The sequence below is a fragment of the Cloeon dipterum genome, chromosome 1 (genome assembly GCF_949628265.1).
Source record: "Cloeon dipterum chromosome 1, ieCloDipt1.1, whole genome shotgun sequence".
NCBI lineage: Eukaryota > Metazoa > Arthropoda > Insecta > Ephemeroptera > Baetidae > Cloeon > Cloeon dipterum.
Window position 1 is genome coordinate 19,522,301 of NC_088786.1, and position 20,675 is coordinate 19,542,975.

General features: G+C 38.6%; 4 protein-coding genes across 9 annotated transcripts in view; 3 read left to right on the plus strand and 1 right to left on the minus strand.

The window, feature by feature from the left end:
• The window catches only part of LOC135947653 (pneumococcal serine-rich repeat protein-like), a 162,520-nt gene extending 154,270 nt beyond the window's left edge, over positions 1-8,250 (plus strand). For 4 of the 5 annotated variants that reach the window (XM_065496531.1, XM_065496532.1, XM_065496530.1 and 1 more), the window contains 7 exons: positions 79-270; positions 328-431; positions 573-737; positions 794-958; positions 1,066-1,146; positions 1,686-1,846; positions 3,203-8,250. In XM_065496531.1, coding sequence (XP_065352603.1) covers positions 79-270; positions 328-431; positions 573-737; positions 794-958; positions 1,066-1,146; positions 1,686-1,846; positions 3,203-3,410 — 1,076 coding nt within the window. In that variant the 3' untranslated portion in view covers positions 3,411-8,250. Of the gene's footprint in view, positions 1-78; positions 271-327; positions 432-572; positions 738-793; positions 959-1,065; positions 1,147-1,685; positions 1,931-3,202 lie in introns of all 5 variants that reach the window. The other variant, XR_010575699.1, reaches the window with a different exon arrangement.
• Brf (Brf RNA polymerase III subunit) lies at positions 8,251-12,700 on the minus strand. 2 transcript variants are annotated; one of them, XM_065496534.1, is made up of 15 exons: positions 12,548-12,700; positions 12,142-12,362; positions 11,987-12,083; positions 11,787-11,929; positions 11,625-11,729; positions 11,415-11,564; positions 11,266-11,359; positions 11,083-11,206; positions 10,546-10,696; positions 10,364-10,489; positions 9,690-9,908; positions 9,534-9,638; positions 9,309-9,477; positions 9,153-9,256; positions 8,251-8,614 (listed from the first exon to the last, which is right to left on the minus strand). In XM_065496534.1, the coding sequence occupies exons 2-15, from the start codon at positions 12,356-12,358 to the stop codon at positions 8,406-8,408; spliced, it is 2,013 nt and encodes a 670-aa protein (XP_065352606.1). In that variant the 5' UTR covers positions 12,359-12,362; positions 12,548-12,700; the 3' UTR covers positions 8,251-8,405. The 2 variants fall into 2 exon arrangements, with proteins under 2 accessions (XP_065352606.1, XP_065352607.1); XM_065496535.1 differs by having other exon boundaries at positions 12,552-12,698.
• An 11-nt stretch (positions 12,701-12,711) lies between these two features.
• Irbp (Inverted repeat-binding protein) lies at positions 12,712-16,908 on the plus strand. Its single transcript, XM_065496543.1, has 10 exons — positions 12,712-12,807; positions 12,868-13,049; positions 13,109-13,310; positions 13,366-13,465; positions 13,521-13,695; positions 13,751-13,935; positions 13,989-14,157; positions 14,216-14,351; positions 15,295-15,690; positions 16,759-16,908. Exons 2-10 carry the CDS (start codon positions 12,900-12,902, stop codon positions 16,857-16,859), a joined length of 1,614 nt encoding a protein of 537 aa, XP_065352615.1. The 5' UTR covers positions 12,712-12,807; positions 12,868-12,899; the 3' UTR covers positions 16,860-16,908.
• Positions 16,909-17,039: 131 nt separating this feature from the next.
• LOC135947658 (pseudouridylate synthase 1 homolog) lies at positions 17,040-19,669 on the plus strand. Its single transcript, XM_065496544.1, has 8 exons — positions 17,040-17,216; positions 17,272-17,414; positions 17,833-18,049; positions 18,571-18,838; positions 18,887-19,022; positions 19,084-19,203; positions 19,261-19,406; positions 19,460-19,669. The coding sequence occupies exons 1-8, from the start codon at positions 17,183-17,185 to the stop codon at positions 19,557-19,559; spliced, it is 1,164 nt and encodes a 387-aa protein (XP_065352616.1). The 5' UTR covers positions 17,040-17,182; the 3' UTR covers positions 19,560-19,669.
• Positions 19,670-20,675: the final 1,006 nt, after the last annotated feature.

The window sequence follows — 20,675 nt, forward strand, 5'->3', positions numbered from 1 at the left end:
AAAAAAATCAGATTTTTATCTGTCTTTATTCAACGCAACTGTTAAAGTCAGGATGTTTACTCAAATTTCAATTTTCAGACGAGCCAAATAGCAGTGCCGCGAACGAAGACTCTGCCATGAACTCTGACTCGGTGCCACACATCAATATCAGTCACAGACACCAGGTCTCTTATATACCACCGTGCGATCCGTGTAGGGAAATGGCGCAAATGGAGACTCCCAGGGAGCATTTGTTATGGGATCCTAACGTAGGAGCCTCGGAAGGAGAGAGTAAGCACAGCAAAGCGCTGCCAACACGGTCCTCGAGTAACTCGCTTTTGGTTTCAGTTGACATGTATTTGGAATTCGCCTGCTGTGCCGCGGTGCCAGGCGGTGGTAGAAATAAGGAATACGCTCTGCATTTGCTCAACATGTGTCACGGCAACGTGAAGGTGAGTGCCGAGCAATTTTAGTGCTCTTGGCCGAAACAATAGTACTGAATATTTAAAAACTATATATATATATATATATATCTTAAATATTGACTAAAAATTAGGAAAGAATTTCAAACATCCACATTAATTTGCTTACAGGAGGCGATGCTTAAGTTGATGCAGCCAACCCCATCTTTGCCGGCCGGACACCCCCTCCTGAGTTACTGTTACTCAGACTCCGCCAGATGGGCGCAAGATGAAATTGAAGCCTTCCAACAAGGTCTCCTCAGGCACGGAAAGGACTTCCGAAGCGTATCCAAAGACGTGCGTTTTCCCAGATCTTATTTTTGCTAAAATTTTCACCATCGTTTTACGCTTAGGTGGCGGGTAAAAGTGAAGCACAGTGCGTGCAGTTTTACTACTTCTGGAAAAAGGTTTGCCCTGAGGAGTACCAGCGACTTAAGCTTCTCAGACAGCGCACCGAGTTTACCTTTCTCAGGAACGTCGACTTGGACGAATTGGCTAACGAAAAAATCACCTTCCAGGTATGAAACTCAGGTTTCACAAAAACCTGCTCCCCCCCCGAAAAAAATACTGCGTTGAAATAAACTGTTCCTACGAACTCATCAAATTAATTTTATTTTATTCACAGGCAAGCGACGCTGAAGTGATCTCAAGCACATGTTCCTCGGACACGCGCCTTTTCATGTGCGAATACCCAGACTGCTCGGCCGTAAGTGCTCTTTATTGTTTTTATTTTTTAAAGGATTTTACAATTTGACTCCTAAAAGCAAAATAAACAATGAATTGATTGCTCAAAGTGAATTACTTGCAAATAAAATTCAATTTTTAAGCTTATTTCCCAATGGGTTGTATAGCATGCTGGTAAAAACGAATACATTTTTTTAAAACGGCTTTTCAGGAAATTTGGAGAGGAAACTTTTTACTAAAGGGATGTTATAAATTGCAAATTTCATTAGCTTTTCGAATTTGTCTTGATATTTGCTCTGGCACTGATTATATTTTGAAGATTAGCTAATGCTGTTTCTGGTCACCAAAACGTTTGAAATTATCGTCTCAATATAATATAGTGATTAATTCACTTTGAGGTACCTCTAGTCATTTATTTCCCTAGGGTGATATAGTCACAGTAAAATCTATATGTAAATTAAATCATTTTTTCCATTCAAGCGTTTAGAGTTGTTTGTAACAAATATAAAAATCCATTCTCTCCTCACCATAAAATAAAATCCCTGCCCATTATGTTTCCAGAGCTTCAACTCTCGAGCGGCGCTAAATGGCCATGTCCGCATCCACGGCGGCAACGGCCGACGCTCGCCGACGCCCGATGGATGCAAGAACGGGCGTTCAGCGACCGGGACTCCGCCCGTCGAGGGCATAAGCGAGGAATTCCCTTGCAAGGTGTGCGGGAAGTAAGTCTCATATCGTAGATCGCAGTGCAGGGCAAAATCTCGCAACTTCTGACCACACAAAGCTCGCTGATGAATTCCGAGGAGGTAAATACAGGACCCAGGCTCACCGTTATTGTTTCTCTCATTCCACTCTGTTGTTTATACATACATTTTTGTCGTTCACCATATTTTCTCTCTCGGTTGTCTCCGAACAAAGCCTGTGGCCTGATACCTCGCCCAATCCTCCCACGCCCAGCGTACACGACGAAAGCGAATATTTATTAATTATAATTCCATTAATTCAATCTCGTCAGAGATGATCTCGTTTAACAAAACCGCCTTTTCACTAACTGTTTCGAAATCTAACTGCACTGATCGTTTTGACGATTTCCGCCGTGCTCGAGCACCAAACTTAGGCAGCTTTTTCGAGCAACTGATTTTTTTTCATTGTGGTGTTTAGAGCATTTGTTTACGCTTCTCGCATTTTTCCATTTTTAGACGTCAGCGAGTACGTCGGAAATCGTCAGTGAATGCCCCTCTAATTATTATGGAATATCATCACGAAACTGCACTTCTTTTAACAATAAGTCCTTGGATTTGCGGATTTTAGAGGTTGTCCCCTTTTAACACTAAATGGTCTGTGAAATCGAATGTGCTGCATTTCCTCACTTCTGCTCTCTGCCCGTAGAAATGGAGACATTTTATAATAAATATTTGGCTATATCTAGGGCTGCGCATTTTAATTTGTTTTGTGTCGAACATTGAAAAAATTGTTTTAGTACACTTTCACAATTGTTTCACAAAATCTGTAACGATTTTAGGTGAAAAAAGTAAAAAGAATTATTCTTGTTATTATTTGTAGTTTACTCGTAAAAATAACTCCGTAGTTTTCACCATAAAATATATCTTGCAAAATTAGGCAATTTAGTACTACTCAAAATTTACTTGAAAATTGAATTTTGATAAAAAAAAATAAATAAATAAAATACAAGGAAATAAAATTGAGAATATATTGGAGGGAAAAAGCCAAAACAATTTAGATTGGTTTTCTGGAAATTTTGGACTATTTCTGGAGTTAGTGGATTTTGCCATGGTCATACATTGCTTTAAACTGTATAATCGTGATAATATTTAGGGTCTATATTCCATACTTTGTAACACTTACTAGGAAAATAGACATGCATGTGCAGCTCTAGCTTTTTCGTTAAAAATTTAATTTCGAAAGACGCGTTTCTTCGGCTCAGAGAGCGGATTGAACGAACGTATTCACAAGGAAGTTGGAAATTTCACGCTGTCTCATCAACTTTCACACAAAAACACAAACCCTGATGGTGCCCCAGTTTTTACGGCTCAGCTAAATTGCAATGCTTTTTGCAGGGTCTTCGGCAAAATCAAAAGCCGCAGCGCGCACATGAAATCGCACCGTCCCCCCGACGCGGAACCCAAGAGGCCTAAATCGTCAGCCGAAGTACAACAGCAGAAGACGACGCAGCCGGCGACGCCGACCGGCGCCGCCAGCGGCGACGACTGCTTGCGCACGCCCACCCTGATCACAACATTGCCTGCGGGACTTGGACTTATTTAAGTGGATGAGTGAACCAACCCTCTCTTTATTGGCAGCTGCAATTTCGATGTTGTCAGCGCAGCATTTCCCACAAGTGTGCTAATTGTGGTTCTCTACCTGATGATCTTCAAGCATAAGTGTAATTTTAAGAACCCCCAGACGAAGAAAAGAAAACACAACCCTGCTCTCGTGCTCACTTTCTTTGTGTATGGTTTATTTTCGGTTGTCGACAGCTATATATATTTTTGGTGTTGCCCCCGCCCCTGTTGGGAGAAAATGAGAGAATTTCGTTCATTGATGATCAATTCCACAGCATTTAAAAGACTTCTCTGTTACTTAATTGTTGGAAATTAATATACATACTGTTTACGCGCGGTTATTAGCCCTGTTTTGCCTTTTAGCGCTCTCTGAGTGAGAAAAACCATTGCATCGTAATGTGAAGAGAGAAAGAAAGAAAGGTTCTGACGCGTTTTTCACGGTTATTCAATTAAATACTGAAATGTCGCAGGTGTTCTTATTGTGTATAGCATTTGTGTCGAATTCGAGGTTGCAGGAAAAATGTGTGTATCGACGGTTCACTGTTTCTCCAAATATGTAGAGTTATCAATCGGGTGCGTGCGGCACTGTTGGAAAGCGTGTGACTCGGGTGGCGCGAGAACGACGGGATTAAGTAGTGAAAGTGCCTTGGTCTCATACACACAAACACTCACACATACACACACTTGTTGCCAAATTGGGAAACGCAGACGGGAAATGAGACAAACGCGCGCAGCAGCCCTACAAGTTCAAGCACTCTTTGAATGTCAAGCAATATATCGTTCGCATTTTCGTATACCCACCCTCGGACACTCATTACTACTCGGCGGGCTTGTCATTTTTCAATACTAATTATAGGATCGATGTGCCAAAAAACAGAGTCATTTTTACACTCGAGGAAATTGCCAAATTTACACACCCCGCGCGCGTATTTGCTGTGAGAAACACGCACGACACACGGGCACAGAGGGAGACAGGCGCCAGTTTTTACGAACGATTTTTTGTGATTGTCAAGTGCGTCAATCATTGACAATCGCGGAAGATATTTATTGATCATATTCTTGAATTCAACGAACTCTCTCGGTGTGTCCTGATTTTTAAGAGCTACTCGATGTTTTGATGTGGAGCGCGCGTTCGTGTCTAGGTAGCGAATTTCAGTGGCCTCCGGATTTGTATTTTGCTGGTTGTTCTTACGCGTTGGATTGTTGTGGCGGGCTCGGAAAGTAAAGTGCGCGAGAATGCATTACAAAAAGAGAAAAATGCCAGCACAGGTAACGTCGTGTCGTTTATTAAGAAAAAATATATTTGGGATGTCTAGGCCTAAATGTTTGGTGTTCCAGCGCATCGTTTAAATAAAAATACATATATTATTACTGATTCATAATATATATTCTAGCGAAAAATGCCAGCAATTATTCTTGTAATAAATTAAATCAACGGTGTATAGATTTTACAAAGAGAGACGCAGCCGATCTTCTTGAAAAGTAAGCAAATGAAAACCTTGGCGCAGAAAATCATCTCAATAATAATAGTTGAAGTTGTGCATCATCAATCACGAATGTGTGACGACTACGCGAACAGATATATTTTAATATTTATGATACCTCAAACTCACTCACACAAAGCTCTCTCTCGCGATAAAAGTATATATCACTCACTCAAGTGGAAGAAAATGTTTAGGCGCCAGGAATTGCGAATATTTTTCAAAAGTAAAAAAAAACCTTAGAATTATACTCTCGGGATTTGATGGAGACAGGGTGACACGCACGCTGCTGCTTTCGCGCACGGCATTGAAAAAGATGACGATCACTTACAAAAAAAGCACACACTCACAAACCGAACGAGGTGGCGATCACTTCAAAAGCCCCTGTCAGCTGCCTGTATCGTAGTGTCTTGTTGTTTATCGCTCGAGTTAAAATTGTAAATTGATTAATTGATTACGATTGAAGCAGAGTACGCGGGGGGAAAGGCGCGCGGATCTAGACGGGCGCCGTCTTTATACAGAAAATTTAAATAGAGTTATTCGAATTGCTCGTCTCCTCTCTTGAAATCATTGGATGTGCAACACACAGTTTGTAAATGTGCAACAAAAATAAACACTATCACGCAAACACACACACTCACACACACACTCTCTCTACACTCACACAAGATGTTGTTAAAACGCTGAATGGTAAATATCCAACACAGAGAAAAAAATCGCCCCTATCATTAGATGCTAATCGCAACCGTGCAGTTGATCGGAAATTTGCTGCTCTCGTTTCGAATTTTAGATATCGTGTTTAGTCTTTGCATTCAGGAGAAACGGTATTAGGATAATTAATTAAGCGCGAAAGAGTTTTAATCGATCAAAAAGTAGCGGATTCATTACGATGAAAATAACGGAAAATTATTTACACACGAGACATAAGTTAAATTATGAAGAAAATCTACTGTGCCTGCTGGAACTATTCTTGTGCCAACAATCGGAAAAACAGATATTTAAGCTGAAGATAAAAATAAGGTTGAGACGATGCGAACACAATACTATTAATTAGTTGAACGCGGATTAAATGAAATAAGCCGAGATTGAAGAATATGAATGATCTCACATTTTATTGATAATAAATGTGGAATTTAAATATATTAGATGATAATAATCGATGTGCAAGGGGTATATATTTATCATGTCTCTCACTCACTCACACACTCACAAGCTAATCTCTCTTTCTCTCTATCTCTCTCAAATCTAATGTCCGATTGTATTTATATAATGTCACGCAAACTCGCAGAAAATTTGATTTGTGCGCGCGCCGCCGACGGAAGTCAAGACGTCGAGCGCTCCGAGTTAAATCTCCTTACACACACACACACTCGATGGACAGTATTTTTATTGTCTCAAACGATGGAAACGATAGTTGTCATATTTGAATTACGTATGAAGTTGCAGAAAAAAATTGTAGATGAGCTATGCATTGATGTGTACAAAAATTTACTGTAAAAGCAAGTTAAACATACACACACGCGATCACGGCTCGCTGGCACAGACCCTAGAGGCTCAAAAACCAACCCCCGCACCCGCAACCCCCCCCCCCCCCGCGGCCGGAGTTCTCGGTGGGTGACATGTGTACAAAGCAATAATCCAAACTATATCACTCGCTCTGGAATCATACAAATATTATAGTTGCCGACAGGACGCGCTGCTCAAAACCATAACCACGCCATGTCGCCGAAGTCCCGGCCGACGGACCCTCTGCCCCAAAACCCCTTCCCCCCTGACGACTCGGACTATAGGCGGTGTTGTGTAGGGTCTGTGACAGGCGACGCGTCCACCAGCACAAACCTGTATTCTTTGCTGCCCACCCATCAACCCACGCGGAAATCGATTTGCTCACGACGCGAAAATAATTTTTTAAAAGGTGAAGAAGAAGAAGAAAAAGAAGAAGCAGATAATTTTAATAATTCTCATTTGCTTTGGTTTGTTTGCTCTCTCGAGAAAAGGCCTAAATGTTCGCGAGATTATGAAAAATGCACTACACAAACAAAACGACAAGAAAGAAAGTTCCCTTTGAAAGCGTATAAAAGTTGTTTTTTGCGAAAATGGCGGTGCCAAACAGAGTTTAATTTAGCCTTTAGCGGCTTGACGAGCCGAGGAGGAGTACTAAACACAAGTGAAGCTAAACGATGCAAATAATTAAAGTTAAACCAAAACACACGCGGAATCAGCTGCCTCATTCTTGCTTACACACGAAAACTGACTTATTAGTTAGGAGTACGCGAAATAAACGAGTTGCAAACATTAAAACAAAAGAGAGAACGACACGTGCAAATAAAACGGGTAATTTTTTAAATTGCGCTGAATTCCCCCGTCGACTTTAAAAGACAGAAGAGACTATATTGTGTAACGCTTGTGTTTTCGCCAGTAACCCATCTCTATTTATCTCTCTTGGTTTGATACACACTTTCGTTCGCCACGGTGTTTTCCTTATCTAATTTACACTCTACCGTTAAACTACCGCCTATAATTAAGTAACGGATATAAATAGTTGTTGAGTTTTCAAGTTTGCAAGATGTGATTTTAAATCGTAAAAGAGACGTGGAGATAATTAAAAATGGCACTAAAAAGGCTGTTTGCAAAATCGCTCCTTTATAATAATTTAGATATGAAATATGAAAACTGCTCACTCGTCGCTCTATTCGATTATTTATGCAAAAAAAGAAACTAACAGGAGATCAGAAGGGGAGGACGCGATTTGCTCCCCCTCCACATCTCACTCAGCCAGCCAGTGTTGAGAAATATCTATATTTTTCATATGATTTCCCTGGAACAAACTAATAAACTGATATAAAAAGAGAATAAATAATAACTCAAAGCTAGAAACACAGAAACACATACAGACACAACCAAGTGCAAGACAAAAGGCCAAAAGATGTTATTTAATGATAACGAGCACCTTGTATGAGTGGAAAACTCTGGAGGCGAATATATATATTGTATTTTATTATGATTGCTATTGATTATTTTAAAAGAGAATGGTTATTATTGTACAGTGGACTGAAAATAATAATCTGCTTTCTGTTAAAGAGTTATCATTATGTAAAGTGAACAACACAACTGCTGCAATTTTAGTTGTTAAGTTGATACCTTTTCTCACCACTCACACTAAAGACACAAGAACTTAAAAAAAAATCCAGCAAAACGCAAAGTGGTCAGTTGAAAATACAGTTTGCAAAGAAAGATGGTGTAATATATCCACGAGATTATGTATTATTGTGTTTCTTTTTCTATAAAAGACGAAAATATGAAAATCATCCTCTTGTCCAATAAAATTGAAACTATATTAAATATGGTTCGCGTTTCATTGGTTTTATTCTATTCAAGTATTCATTATTATATAATTGTTGCTGTTGATCAACGTTATTCCCACAACCCTTTCTGAGTATTTGGTTGAGTAAATATTTCAAATACAAAAGGTTACATACATACAGAACACTCAGCTTCTAGTAATAATCTTCTTCCATGTCTTCATCCATGGCTTCTCCATCGTTTTTTCGTTGCATTTTTAACATATCAGCCATGCTCTTGGGTTCTTCCACACTTTTCTTTTTCAATTCCTTGGGTTTTTCCTCTTCTTCTTCTTCATCATCCTCATCCTCGTAGTAATCACCATCCTCCCCTTCCTCATCCTCCTCGTTAATTTTGTCTGAAACTTTAAAAATTGTTCCTTCAGAATAGGGATCTTCTCAGGCAATAAATGTTTGTAATCCTTGAATGACATATTGAGTAGATTCAAGCCAAAAACTAGGATGGGGAATTTATTGAATAATTTGTGCCCATTTTGTAAAATACCAATAAATCTAGAACAACCAAATTCAATCCAGACGCAGAGGAAAAATTTGCTGTCTTATATCCCTAACCCCCAACCCTAAATATGACAACAGAATTTTGATTTTAACGCACATGGTTGTTTTTTTAGGTTTTGTTTCTTTCAGGAATTCATAACGCTTTAAAATAGATTTGGATAAGATGAGAACACCTTTGAAACAGACTTTTGCCAAATAGTTTTCAACATTTAAGCTCAAGCTTAGAACTTCTTGCTGATGTTTCAGATTTCGTTAATGGACATAGCTTCATGAATTGACAATTCAATTTAATCAGTCCCCGGGTTTTAACTATAGTCAAACAACAGTAAATCCCAAAATGTAAAAGGAGAGGATTAAAATTAAGCTGTAATTTAAAATGCTCACTAGCAATCTCAGGCAGAGGCAGCTTTTCCTCCTCTTTAACTGGTTTCTTTGGTTCGTGCTTAACCCTGGATTCGATTTTTGGCTGCATCCTCCTTGGATTGAAACTGCAAAAGAAACACTATTCCATCTATGAGCCAAATAACTCGATTTTATTACCCAATGCTGCTGGGTGGCGGCATGAGAGTTGATGGCGCGAGAGCTTGGCCTTTTTCTTCTGGGCCTGGAACTGCTGACGCAATGGCGCTTTCGCGCAGCTGCTTCAGCACATCATAATTGATTTTTTGAGACAACTTCTTTTCCTTCAGCATCTTTTCGATTGCTTCACCTGGGGAATGAGTTGATATTGAAAGAAGAAAAAATTAACAAATCCGTCAGACTAACCAGCAGTATTGCAAGGAGCACTCGCATTTTTCTTTCTTGGTGCCTTTCTCTTCTTCTTCTCAGGCTTTCCTTCAAGTCTGTCCCTTCTTTCCTGATCTTCTTTTTCTGAAAAAGTCTTCATTGCAAAAAACTTCTTAAGGGTAATGGTGATCAAACCTTCTTGAGCTTTGACATAGTCTTCGTTTTCTGCCATCCACTGTTTGTACTTGATGATTCTTTCTTCATCGCTTAAAATATAGAAGTCCAGTTCGTCATCGTCAAGGTCATCATATTCTAGCTCTCCTGACTCCGGTGCTTTCGGCGCTTCAGGCTCTTGAGGTTCAGCTGGCCTGGCACCCAAGCCCATCATTTCCAGAGTTGGACCTTCCATCAAATCTGTGCCAAAAACGTTAGATTTCAGATCTAATTTACGTAACTAATAGGGGTGAGACTTTTCATTAAGGCACCAAATAAAATGCAATAATCATACTATGAATTTTGAGGTAAATGTCCCTTGTGACGAAACAAATCAGGTTTTTCAGTAGAGACAGTGCTTGATAACCATGCAAACTTTGGAGACGATTTTCTCAGAAATTTATACAGCAACCTGGGAAACTTTTAACTCTTTCCCATTTATCATAGAATGTTGAAAGTAAAAGGTAAAAAATGTTTCTCAAAATTTTACACTTTCAGAATAAGAAATTGCAAAATTAAAACAAATACGGCCAGAATTTTAAAATTGCAAGTTTTAAGAGGATTGTGAAGCAAATTAACTTGAGACTAGTTTCCCTATCTAACAAAAAAAACTATAGTTAAACCATTGATTTTACTAGCAATTAACAATTTCATACCTTCTTTGATTGGCAGGCTTTTAGGGGAATCTGAGTTGTTTATGCACTCAGCTACTGTGTTGAATGTAGATTCGTTAATTATCCTTTGCAATGCGGAGTCTTCCGGGTCAGAATCATAGAACGAAGCTGCAGAGTTTTTTAATTAAATTCCAAACTGGATTATCTAAGTTTAAACAAATTACTTTCGGTCCCAGTCCTCTTTCTCTTTCCTCTTGCCGAGTCTGGAGTTGAACTTCCTCCACGTCCCCTCTTCTCAGACAACAGCTTTTCAATCTGCTGTCTCAACTCTGACACTTCATGAACAACCTTCTCGCCATCCAATATTTCAAACCCCTTTTTCAGAAATACAGATGTTAGCTTCATTAAAATTTTTAACTTAATGTGATTTAGCAGTTTCTGCGGCCCTAGACTATTTTAATGCAAGAAACTACTGGGTTTTGTGCGTGTGTGTTTATCCGGAAAAAAGTAAGAAATTCCAGGTCTATTGCAGATCATGAGAATTTACTGCAATTTTTTACCATTTGAAGTCAAAAGAATGACGTTTGCCTTTAAATACTGTTGAAAAAATATCACAATTCTTTCTGAAATTTCAATGGCAGAATAATGCTATACCAATTTCTATAATATTTAATACAATTGAGGCGAATATTTCTTAAAATTAAAAAATTAACACTTGCCTTGATAGTCCACTCTTTTGCTGAGCAATAAAAATTACTTACCTTTTGCCGATCTCTGCGCCTGGCATCTTTGAAAGAAGGAGGGTCCTGTTCTGCTTCCAAATCAACAACCATGAAGTCCTCGAATTTCATCGTGGCAGATGGCGTTTCACCAAACTCAATCATTCTACAAATGAAACTCAACTGTTGAAGCAAACCTAATTTCTAAATTCCCCATTAACTAGCCTTTTTCTCAAGGTAGATTCGTGAACCTTAACAATTTTCACAATGTCGGCTGGTTTCCTGTTGAAGCCGTGATGTCGAGCGGCAAAGAGCAAAGCTGCAAGGAAATCAGTGAAATTAGGTGAAATAATTGTTTCAGTTTGGCAACGCACCAGCTCCACAAAGGCCAGACGGCCTTCTGCCCACGTGCAAATGGTCTCTCTTCATCCGCTGCACCAGTCTCATGGCTGTGTTGCTCACTTCTGTTGTCTTCTTATCAAACTGCAGCCGACTAGCGAATCTGATGATGTACAGGCAGGGATCTGAAGATATCAGAATGATTTTCAGCAAGAATGAACAAGATTTAATTTAGAAAAACACACCTATTGAGTTTAGGGAGAAATTGAGGGACTTGGTGAAGTGCATGAAAGTTCGGCCCAGCTCGTAAATGTCCAGTCCAAACTGTTCACTAAAATCGATCATCAAGTCTGACAAGAAAAATTATTATAGTTGTGTCAAATCTGATTGAAATAGAAATTAATTACATTGCGCGTTTCCACCATCGCTTCTGCAGGTCATGTACAAACAAGCTGCAATGACTAAATCATTTTTCCTGCCTTTTGTTAACCTACTATTGAAAGCTAATTTGAAAGTATTGAAGGCTTTGTCAATGTTGTGTTGCTCCATCCTGTGGACAATTGATTCAAATTATCATTTGGGTCTATCTTTAATCCCGTCAACTTGCTTCATTTGTCTTCCTCTGTCTGTCATTTCCCTGCGGATCCTCTCGAAAGTGATTTCCTTTGAATTCCTATTAATGCCATGTCGATAGCCTCTCAACCCTGGCAAAATAATTTAAATTAAATTCAAACTCTTGGTTTTTTAAAACCAAATAATAACCTTCCCCCACCCATCCTCCTCCTCCTCCTGTCGAGTTTGCAGACACAAAGGTTCCGATCATAGCGGAACCGCCGTGCCCATTGTCCTCGTACGTGGGCTCACAGACCACGATGTTGGCCTCATTGACCTCACCGCAGTTGATGCACACCACCTGACCCTTGGTTGTGTCGGTGACTAAACTCTCCTTGTGACATTCCTTGCAAATTTCCTGCGGCATGATGCTGAAATTTTAAGTAAATTTTACGTCAAAATGAAACAGGAACCACATAATAAGTCTGTTTCGTTATGTATGTACATAGATCCAAATAAATACATATGTATGTACATATTAATAGAACAAAAACCTAGATATTTAATAGTATTACATAAATTGTACTTGAAAATGTATGTATTATGTATTTCATACCTACGTTATTTAGAGCTGGTGAGCTGGTTTCAAATGAATTGCTACGTTATGAGAGATTTTAGTTGAGAGAAAATGGAAAACACTCGAGCAGCCATGAGCATGGAAAAATTTAGTAAACAGATCGAGCCAGAGCCAGCACCAACCAGCACGCAGATACCCACGCCCACTAATCCCCGGTGTTTACAGTTTCACGCAACACGCAAGGCATCACGATCCTTGCTTAAATTTCACTCACCGTCCATACACTACCCTTTTTTATTGTAATACATGCATTTACAATCATACATACATAGATACATAATTATGTATAATAACTCTAGAATGTGAGCGGAAAATTCCCACGATAGGAACGATGGACTTTGAAGGATCAGATGACGAGACAAACGTGAGGGCAGACTTCGTTGCTGCTCGCAATGCTGCGGTTTTCTGCATTGATGCGTCTGAGGGGACGCTGAAAGAAATTGAAGAGGACGGGAAATGTTCGCTTCAGCTGTGTCTTGATGTAAAAATGCAATATTTTATTAAATTAAAACCGGCTGAAACATGACAACATACATACAGGGAGTGAAGCGGAGGATTTTGCACAATATCTTCATTTCGGACAAGGAATTTGTGGGCATTGTGCTGATGGGAGCCATGATTAAAAACCAGTCAAATAAAAATGCCAGTAACCTCACCAGCAACAACAGTTGTGTCTTCTTTGAGCTTAGTCGGCCTGGAGCTGAAATTTGCAAGGAGTTGGAATATTTGTGTGCCAAACCTGGTATATTTTGTCTTATTTTTCCATAGGAAGTGCTATGATTATTTAATTTTTCTAGGCAAGCAGTTCAAGGACGATTTCCTTGACGAGTACACAGTTTTGCCCGTGGGAGTTTTGTCTGATTCTCTTTGGACTTGCTCATCTATGATGTCTCTCTCGTGAGTATTCATATTTAACTCAGGGGTTTTAATTAATTCATAATTGATATGAAAGAAATACAAAATTTGGTGTGAAGGAAGTCTTCATCATGACCAACAACAGTATGGAGAGAATTGATCCCATTGTGCGGAGACAGACTTTAAAAAGAGTTGAAGCTTTGTCGGAAGTTGGTATATGTATCCGTTTGTTCTCCTCTGGCCCCAATTTCAACTTGCAGCCATTCTATAAGGTATAAAATTTTAAAATATTGCTTAGCGTTAATAACCCATCTAATTTTCTGCCAGGAGCTCATGATGATTGCCCATCCTGAGGGAACTGCTCTGGATGGCTCACACTGGGCCATTTCCGATCTCTTGGAAAGTCCTGATGCAATTCTTACCAAGGCTTTCAACAACAGACAATCTGCCAGACTGGATTTTGTCGTCACACCAGGGACTGCGATGGCCATTAAAATATACTCGCTGTTCAGGTATTTAAATTTTTAATTATACCTTCTTAAATTTCACTGCGGAATTCTTGCAGGCGAATGGACCACATCAGTTCAAGGCAAGACGTGAAGCTGCACAGGGAGACAAATGAACAGGTAGCGGTGCACACGGTCAGGTATGACACCACAAGTGGAGAGATGGTCCACCCTGATAGTGTCGTTTACGGGATCAAAGTTGAAGAGGGAGCAGCTTATTTTAAAAAGGTTCCGACTCAAATGATTATTTTTAGGTTTTTAAGATTAATTTGGTCTCTTACATCAGGAGGAAAGGGCTAAAATGAAAGAACTGTACCCCGTTGGCATCTATTTGCTTGGGTTCAAGCCTATTTCGGAGGTCTTCTGGGGCGATCATATCAAGCCAGGCATTTTGATTGTTCCTGATGATGAAGAAAGATCAGGTAAGAGGCATAATATTATCCCCTAATTATGATAAACAAAAAACGGTTAAGCCAATCGCCAAAATATTTTTCAATTTAAACAAAATTTCATCATTTATAACGTGATTGGCCAATCTGATTTTGGTTCTCAGCACGTCAAATAAATTATTTTTCGCCAAGAATGGACTTAGTTTAATTCGAAATTTCAGAGGAGTTGTCTGAAAAATATAAAAGAACATAATGTTATGGCTCCAAACACTAAGAAGGAAACTTTAAGGATTCGAAAGTTTACATATTATTATCTTGGATTTATTCTGGTTCAACAGTGATACACATTTATTATTGAAAACGTGTTTAAACCAGTTAAGAGATATCCTCATGGGAAAGTTATTGATTTGACAGAGTGTACGTACGAGCTGTGTTTCAAAATCGAATTGAGAAGCCAGTTTTTATTCAATCGTGATGATGTATAGTAGATAGACTCCTTGACAAGACGAATCGATCGATGGTTCATTTTTAACTATCTGGGTAAACAACTAAATCGGGAACTAATCCTTTTGGGAAGTGTCTCATTTTTCGTGAAGACATATTGGCGCCACAGTCTTAAGCTCAAGGTTGTCGCGGTAATCAGCCCCTGAACGTCATATATTTACCCACTGATCGATGTTTCTCATTGAACAGTGTATGCAAACCGATGCAAACCAAATTTCAGCTAAATTGAGCAAAAGCTCTTATTTTAAATCAATTTAGAAATTTTGGGCCAGTTCTTTAAAATTTTCTAAAATCTCTTAAATCGTATAATCGAAAAATTTCCTTCAAATTAAAAAAAAAACTGAAAAAGTTCATTGGATTCACCTAAATCCAAAACTTCTAATCCTACTGCGAGTTTCCTTGTAAGCATACTTACCTAAATAGCGAAATATCCGCCAAAACCTGTTAAATTCAACATAAAAAAAATTTCCAGGCAGTAGCAGCCTTTTCTACAGCCTGCTGCAAGTCTGCGTGGAAAAGGGGGTGACGCCGCTGGTGAGAGTGTGTACTAGGAAGGGAAGCGGCGCCAGGCTTGCCCATTTGTTGCCCCAACTGGAGAACGCCTCTGACGGGCCCTTTGCCGCGGCCAACTGCTTCTACGTCGTCTACATGCCCTTCTGTGGTGAGTGCAGGGAGTCAGAAGCCGCTGTCAAGTCTCCGCGGGTGGACGTCGAACCGCTGCAGGAGTTGGCCAAAACCATCATCCAGAAGACCAGCTTCAAGTATCTGCCGAGTAAATTTCCCAACCCGAAAACGAGAATGCACTTCAATGCAATTGAGGCGCTTGCTCTTGACTACTCGGAAGTGGAAACTGTTGTTGATGCCACTGGTAGGATTCTGTTTTGATTTTATGGATTGATTTTACTCTTTAAGTGCTGCTAAAATATAATTTTGTTGCGGGATCAACATTGGAAAATTTCCTGGAATATCAAAGCCAGGAGCTAAGTAACTGAATTGGTTTGAAGAAGACAATTACTCGTCAACGTCGTGCTAAGGTGTTGAAGCGGACGAAAAAATGCTAAATTTCCCGTTATTGAGGGGGTTAAAAGGGGGTTGGGGGTTGGTGGGTCTAATACCCCTTTAGTACACTTAGGGACGTCGAGAGGAGTCTAACGGTATGCGGTTTTTCAAATTCGGATGACTAGAAGTCGAGATTTGGCCAATCATCGTTTTTTACCAACCTCGAAAAACAAGGATTTTCGAAGTTTTCATTTTTTATTAAAAAAAATGAGGCAAAACGCCATTCCAAATTTCAACGTTTTTAGCTTTATTTTTTGTGCTCTACAAAATGGCTATAATAAAAATAAAATTTTTCGATATATTCATTTTCAAATTTGAGTTTAAATTCAAAAAAATAATTTTTATGACCTTGACCTTTGACCTACCACTTTGAGGTCAATGTAAAAGTTGTTTGCCTTGTTGAGACGAGTTTACGGGTTTTTTAATTTTTGTTCTAGGACTACCCTGAGCAAAGTTATGAAGTACTCAAAATTCCCAGATTTTGACATTTGAACGCCCGCAAAACCCGCAAAAATTGGAAAGTCGGAGTTTTCTCAATTGTTTTGAAGTACAATTAGGGCAAAATTAATGCAAACAAAATTTCATCAAAATCCATCGACCCCTGGACAGAAATTTGTTGCTTTGACTGAATATGGCTCAACTAACTTTAAACAATTTTGAGCGGGGCATCGGTTTTTCGTGTTACTCAAAAGAAATGCATGATAATAGTTTGCAGCGTGCCCAAGTGCTTAATTTAGACACCCTAGTAAAATACTGTTTTATAAATATTTATCAGAAATTCAGAAGGCTCAAACGAATAAAAAATTTAAGATTTTGATCGATCTAAATTGAGATTTCTGAGATGTTCTTATTCAATGACATCATTGGTATGTTTCAGAACCTGATGTGGCAGGAATTGATTTGAGAGTCGGTGAGATTGCCTGCGAGTTTATGGCAATGAGTGATAAAATCGCCAGCGTTTGCATGGATGATGAGTGAAGATTGTTCCTTTTATATTTTTCAATTAAAAAATTTGTTATTAATCTTATCTGCTCTTCTATCAATCGGTTCAACGTACTTTTTCCAAGATAATTGTATTATAATTATTGTTTAAAAAATGCGCAAACAACTCCTCTCCCGCCAATAACTTACAAAAAGCGTGACCAATTATTTTACCACGCCCCCTGGTTCCCATGCACAACACATGAACATGCAACATACACAATTCAGACCGGCCCGGCGTGTTGCATTGAGGTTAAGCTCTCTGATCTGCTTTTTTTCCCTAATAGACGGATTTTCGTGGGTTATATTACTGAAACTGCATGGTCTGTTCGTCTGCAAGCACTGTTGTGCTCAGTAAGCGAATACCTTCATCATTTAATTTGAGAAAAACATGTGAAAAACTCCTCAGGTAGATCAATTTTATTGGGTAGACACGTTTGGCGACGCTTTTTTGCCATGGAAGCCGCTGCGACCAACAATAAGAGGCCACTAGAGGAAGTTGAGGACGAGTCCAAGCGGCCGCGGGTTGAAGCCAGGGTTCGCAGAAAAAAGGTATAAATTGCGCTGGGCATTATATTTATTCGATTATTTATTCCATTATGTGATATTTAAAGAGAGATTGGACTAGCTGGTTTTTGAAACGTTGGAAATTTTTCCAGAAAACAGATTTTTCTTCAAGCAGTTCTAAGTGAAGGGGATTCGAGTCCAGGTCGGAGGTCAATAAGAATCTGCCCTGAACTTGAGTGTTAAAAAAATTTCCTAAAAACTAAATGTACATAACCCGAAGAACCTTAAACTTTTTCTCTTTCTGTCTAGTAACATTTAAAAAATTCATTCATAAAAACAATTTTTCTTAGGAATTAATAAGTTAAGTATTAAAATTGTCATTAAACCCGTTGCAGTTGTTAATACAAAGAGCAGTTTCACAAAGCTTTCCTTGATAAAACTAAATTTTGCCTCTCACAATCAGGTCGCCCTTTTGATGGGCTACAGCGGGCAGGGCTATTTCGGAATGCAGAGGAATCACCAGATGCGCACAATAGAAGACGAACTGTTCAAGGCGATGTTGAAGGCTGACTTTGCCTCGCAAGAAGAGTGTGATTTTCCGCACACTCTCTTCTTCCAGCGTGCAGCCAGGACAGACAAGAACGTGTCTGCAGCCAAACAAATAGTCTCCCTGAAACTGTGTAAGAAATAGTCTTCTCAAAAGAGATAAAAAATTCTATGAAAAAATACTTTTATAAAGATTCAAAGTTGACATTTAAAATTAAAAAAACAGTCTCTTGCGGTCTCGAGAAATAAAATTTGTAGCTTTAAACAGTTCGATTTGCAGACAAAACAGATGGAATCGCCAGTTTTTAATGCACATTAAACCACCGTAATTTTTTTCTTTAAAAAAAATGACTGCAATTACCAACTACGGATTTTTCTTACATTGAACTTTCACTTAATTTTGCTCCAAATAAGTTAAATAGCTTGAAAACTTCAACTTAATTAAAACTTGATTAAAAAATCATTGTAGTTGAAAATATAAGACTTTTTAAAATTTTTTCCAAAATTTAAAGTTTTTTGTGTATAATTTATAAACCCAGACGGGAAACTGGAAAACTCCACCTATACAATCATGATATATGCTTTTTCGCAATGCAGCAGTGACTTTCCCAGCGAATTTTGTGAACCCCCTATTTGATACGGATTTTCAATTTAGGTACGGACCCTGGCGTGATCGAGCAGCTAAACAGCCACTTGCCTCCTGAAATACGAGCGTTCGGTCTGAAGAGAGTGACCAAGAATTTCAACAGCAAAGGAAACTGTGATGCCCGCACTTACAGCTACACATTCCCAACTTTCGCTCTCAGCCCTGTGGGCCAGGAGGACGAATCCTTCAGGGCCACGCCCGAGCTGCTTGAGAAGTTCGCGCAGACGTTGAAGATGTACGAAGGCACAAAAAACTTCCACAACTTCACCTGCAAAAAGTATTTACATTCTTTAACTGTACCTCTGTTACAAGTTTCGATTTATAGGACTTTTGTCGACCCCAGCAGTAAGCGGTACATAGTTAAGTTTGAGTGCTTGAAGCCTTACGAGAAGGACGGGCTCGAGTACATTGAATGCCAGGTCAAGGGGCAGAGTTTCATGATGCACCAAATACGAAAAATGGTAATATTTGTTTTTATCATCATCCAATGCCACAACCAATGAAATTTATGAATTAATTCAGGTTGCCTTGGCCATAGCAGTTGTTAAGGGCATTGTTGAGCCGGATATAGTGTCCAAGGCTTATGAATCGAATCGGTTAGACCTCCCAATGGCTCCTGGACTTGGCTTAGTCTTGCAGGAGGTAAGCTGACTTTAATTTCGTTGAAATTATTGAATTATACAAATTATCATGTCTCAGGTGCACTACGACAGGTACAATAGGAAATTCGGCAAGGACGGTGTCCACGAAACGCTAACATGGGAGGCGGAGGAGGAAGCGGTGCAGAAGTTCAAAGAAGAATTTATATTGCCTACCATTTACGAGGGGGAGAGAAACGGAAAATCGTAATGCTCTTATTTTCTGGATTTGCATTTTGCTGCAATGTGTATTTTTCCAGCATGATGAACTGGATTGTGACGCTGCCGCTGCACACCTTTGATGACAAGAGGAATGTAAAAAAGGATGAGGAAGAGGAAGATGGGGTCAGCGACGAGTAGTACTTTTAATTTAATCCTCCATTAATTAATTATGAATCATTATAGGAATATTAGTTCAAATAAAATTCTAAGTTTTCCACACTGGAAAATTTATTAATTCTTTTTAATAATTGATAAATTTAATTGTATGATAGTTTCCTCATTTTCTTTTTCTGTCAATTTTACCTCTCTACAGACTATTTTGATATTTTTAAATTTGGTTGCAAACGTTTTATACTAAAACATGTCAAACGCTAAATCAATCTGTTGAAATATCACAGAAATTGTTTAATATAAAATAATATTGTTCTTGCCTATCAATGTTGAATTGCTGAGAAAGAAAAAAGATGGAAAGAACTTTCCAAATGTTTCCAAATAAGTGAATGTACTGATTCCTTAAAAATATTTAAAAATAATGGTAATATTCTGAGATTCTGAGCAATTTCAAATCAAATGAATTGTCTAACATTTCAATTTAAAAAATTATATATTCTATGTGTTTTGATATAAAGAGACTGGATTCATTTGATTATTTCTTAAATTTGAAATAGAAGGAATAGCCATACTATGCAGATTCAGTTTTCATGATATTTTCCACACTTTAATAGGTGGGCGATTATTGCATCAAGGAATAAAATGTCTAATTATTAGCAAGAATATTAATTTTGTATTGCAAATAAAATAGATTTTCTGGATATCGCAATAAATCGGCAGAAAATTTTAAAAATGTCTCGGAAAATTCATTTTTTTATAATTTGATTTCGATTTTTCTTCGCAATTTCTCCATCGGTGTGCGAACTAAATGAGCTAAATTTCACTTCTGGCGAAATATATTATTCATTCAATAAGGAGTGTTTGCCGCTTGATTATAGCATATTATGCGAATACAAACTTAGAAGCCGATTTTCTCATAAATTTGATAAATTTAAACAACATCCTGGATAAATGAAAGCTCTTTCTTAATTTTCAGAGAGTTAAAAGTAAATTGTTTTCAGTAACGACCTATTTCAAGCAGCTTTCACTGAAATTCACATTCATTCACACATAGTATATTTTTTTGAGGATGTTAACTAGTTGGCGCCTTTAGGGTCGTCCACCAGCGCTACTGCGGCAAAAGCAGCAGTGGCGCGATCTGTT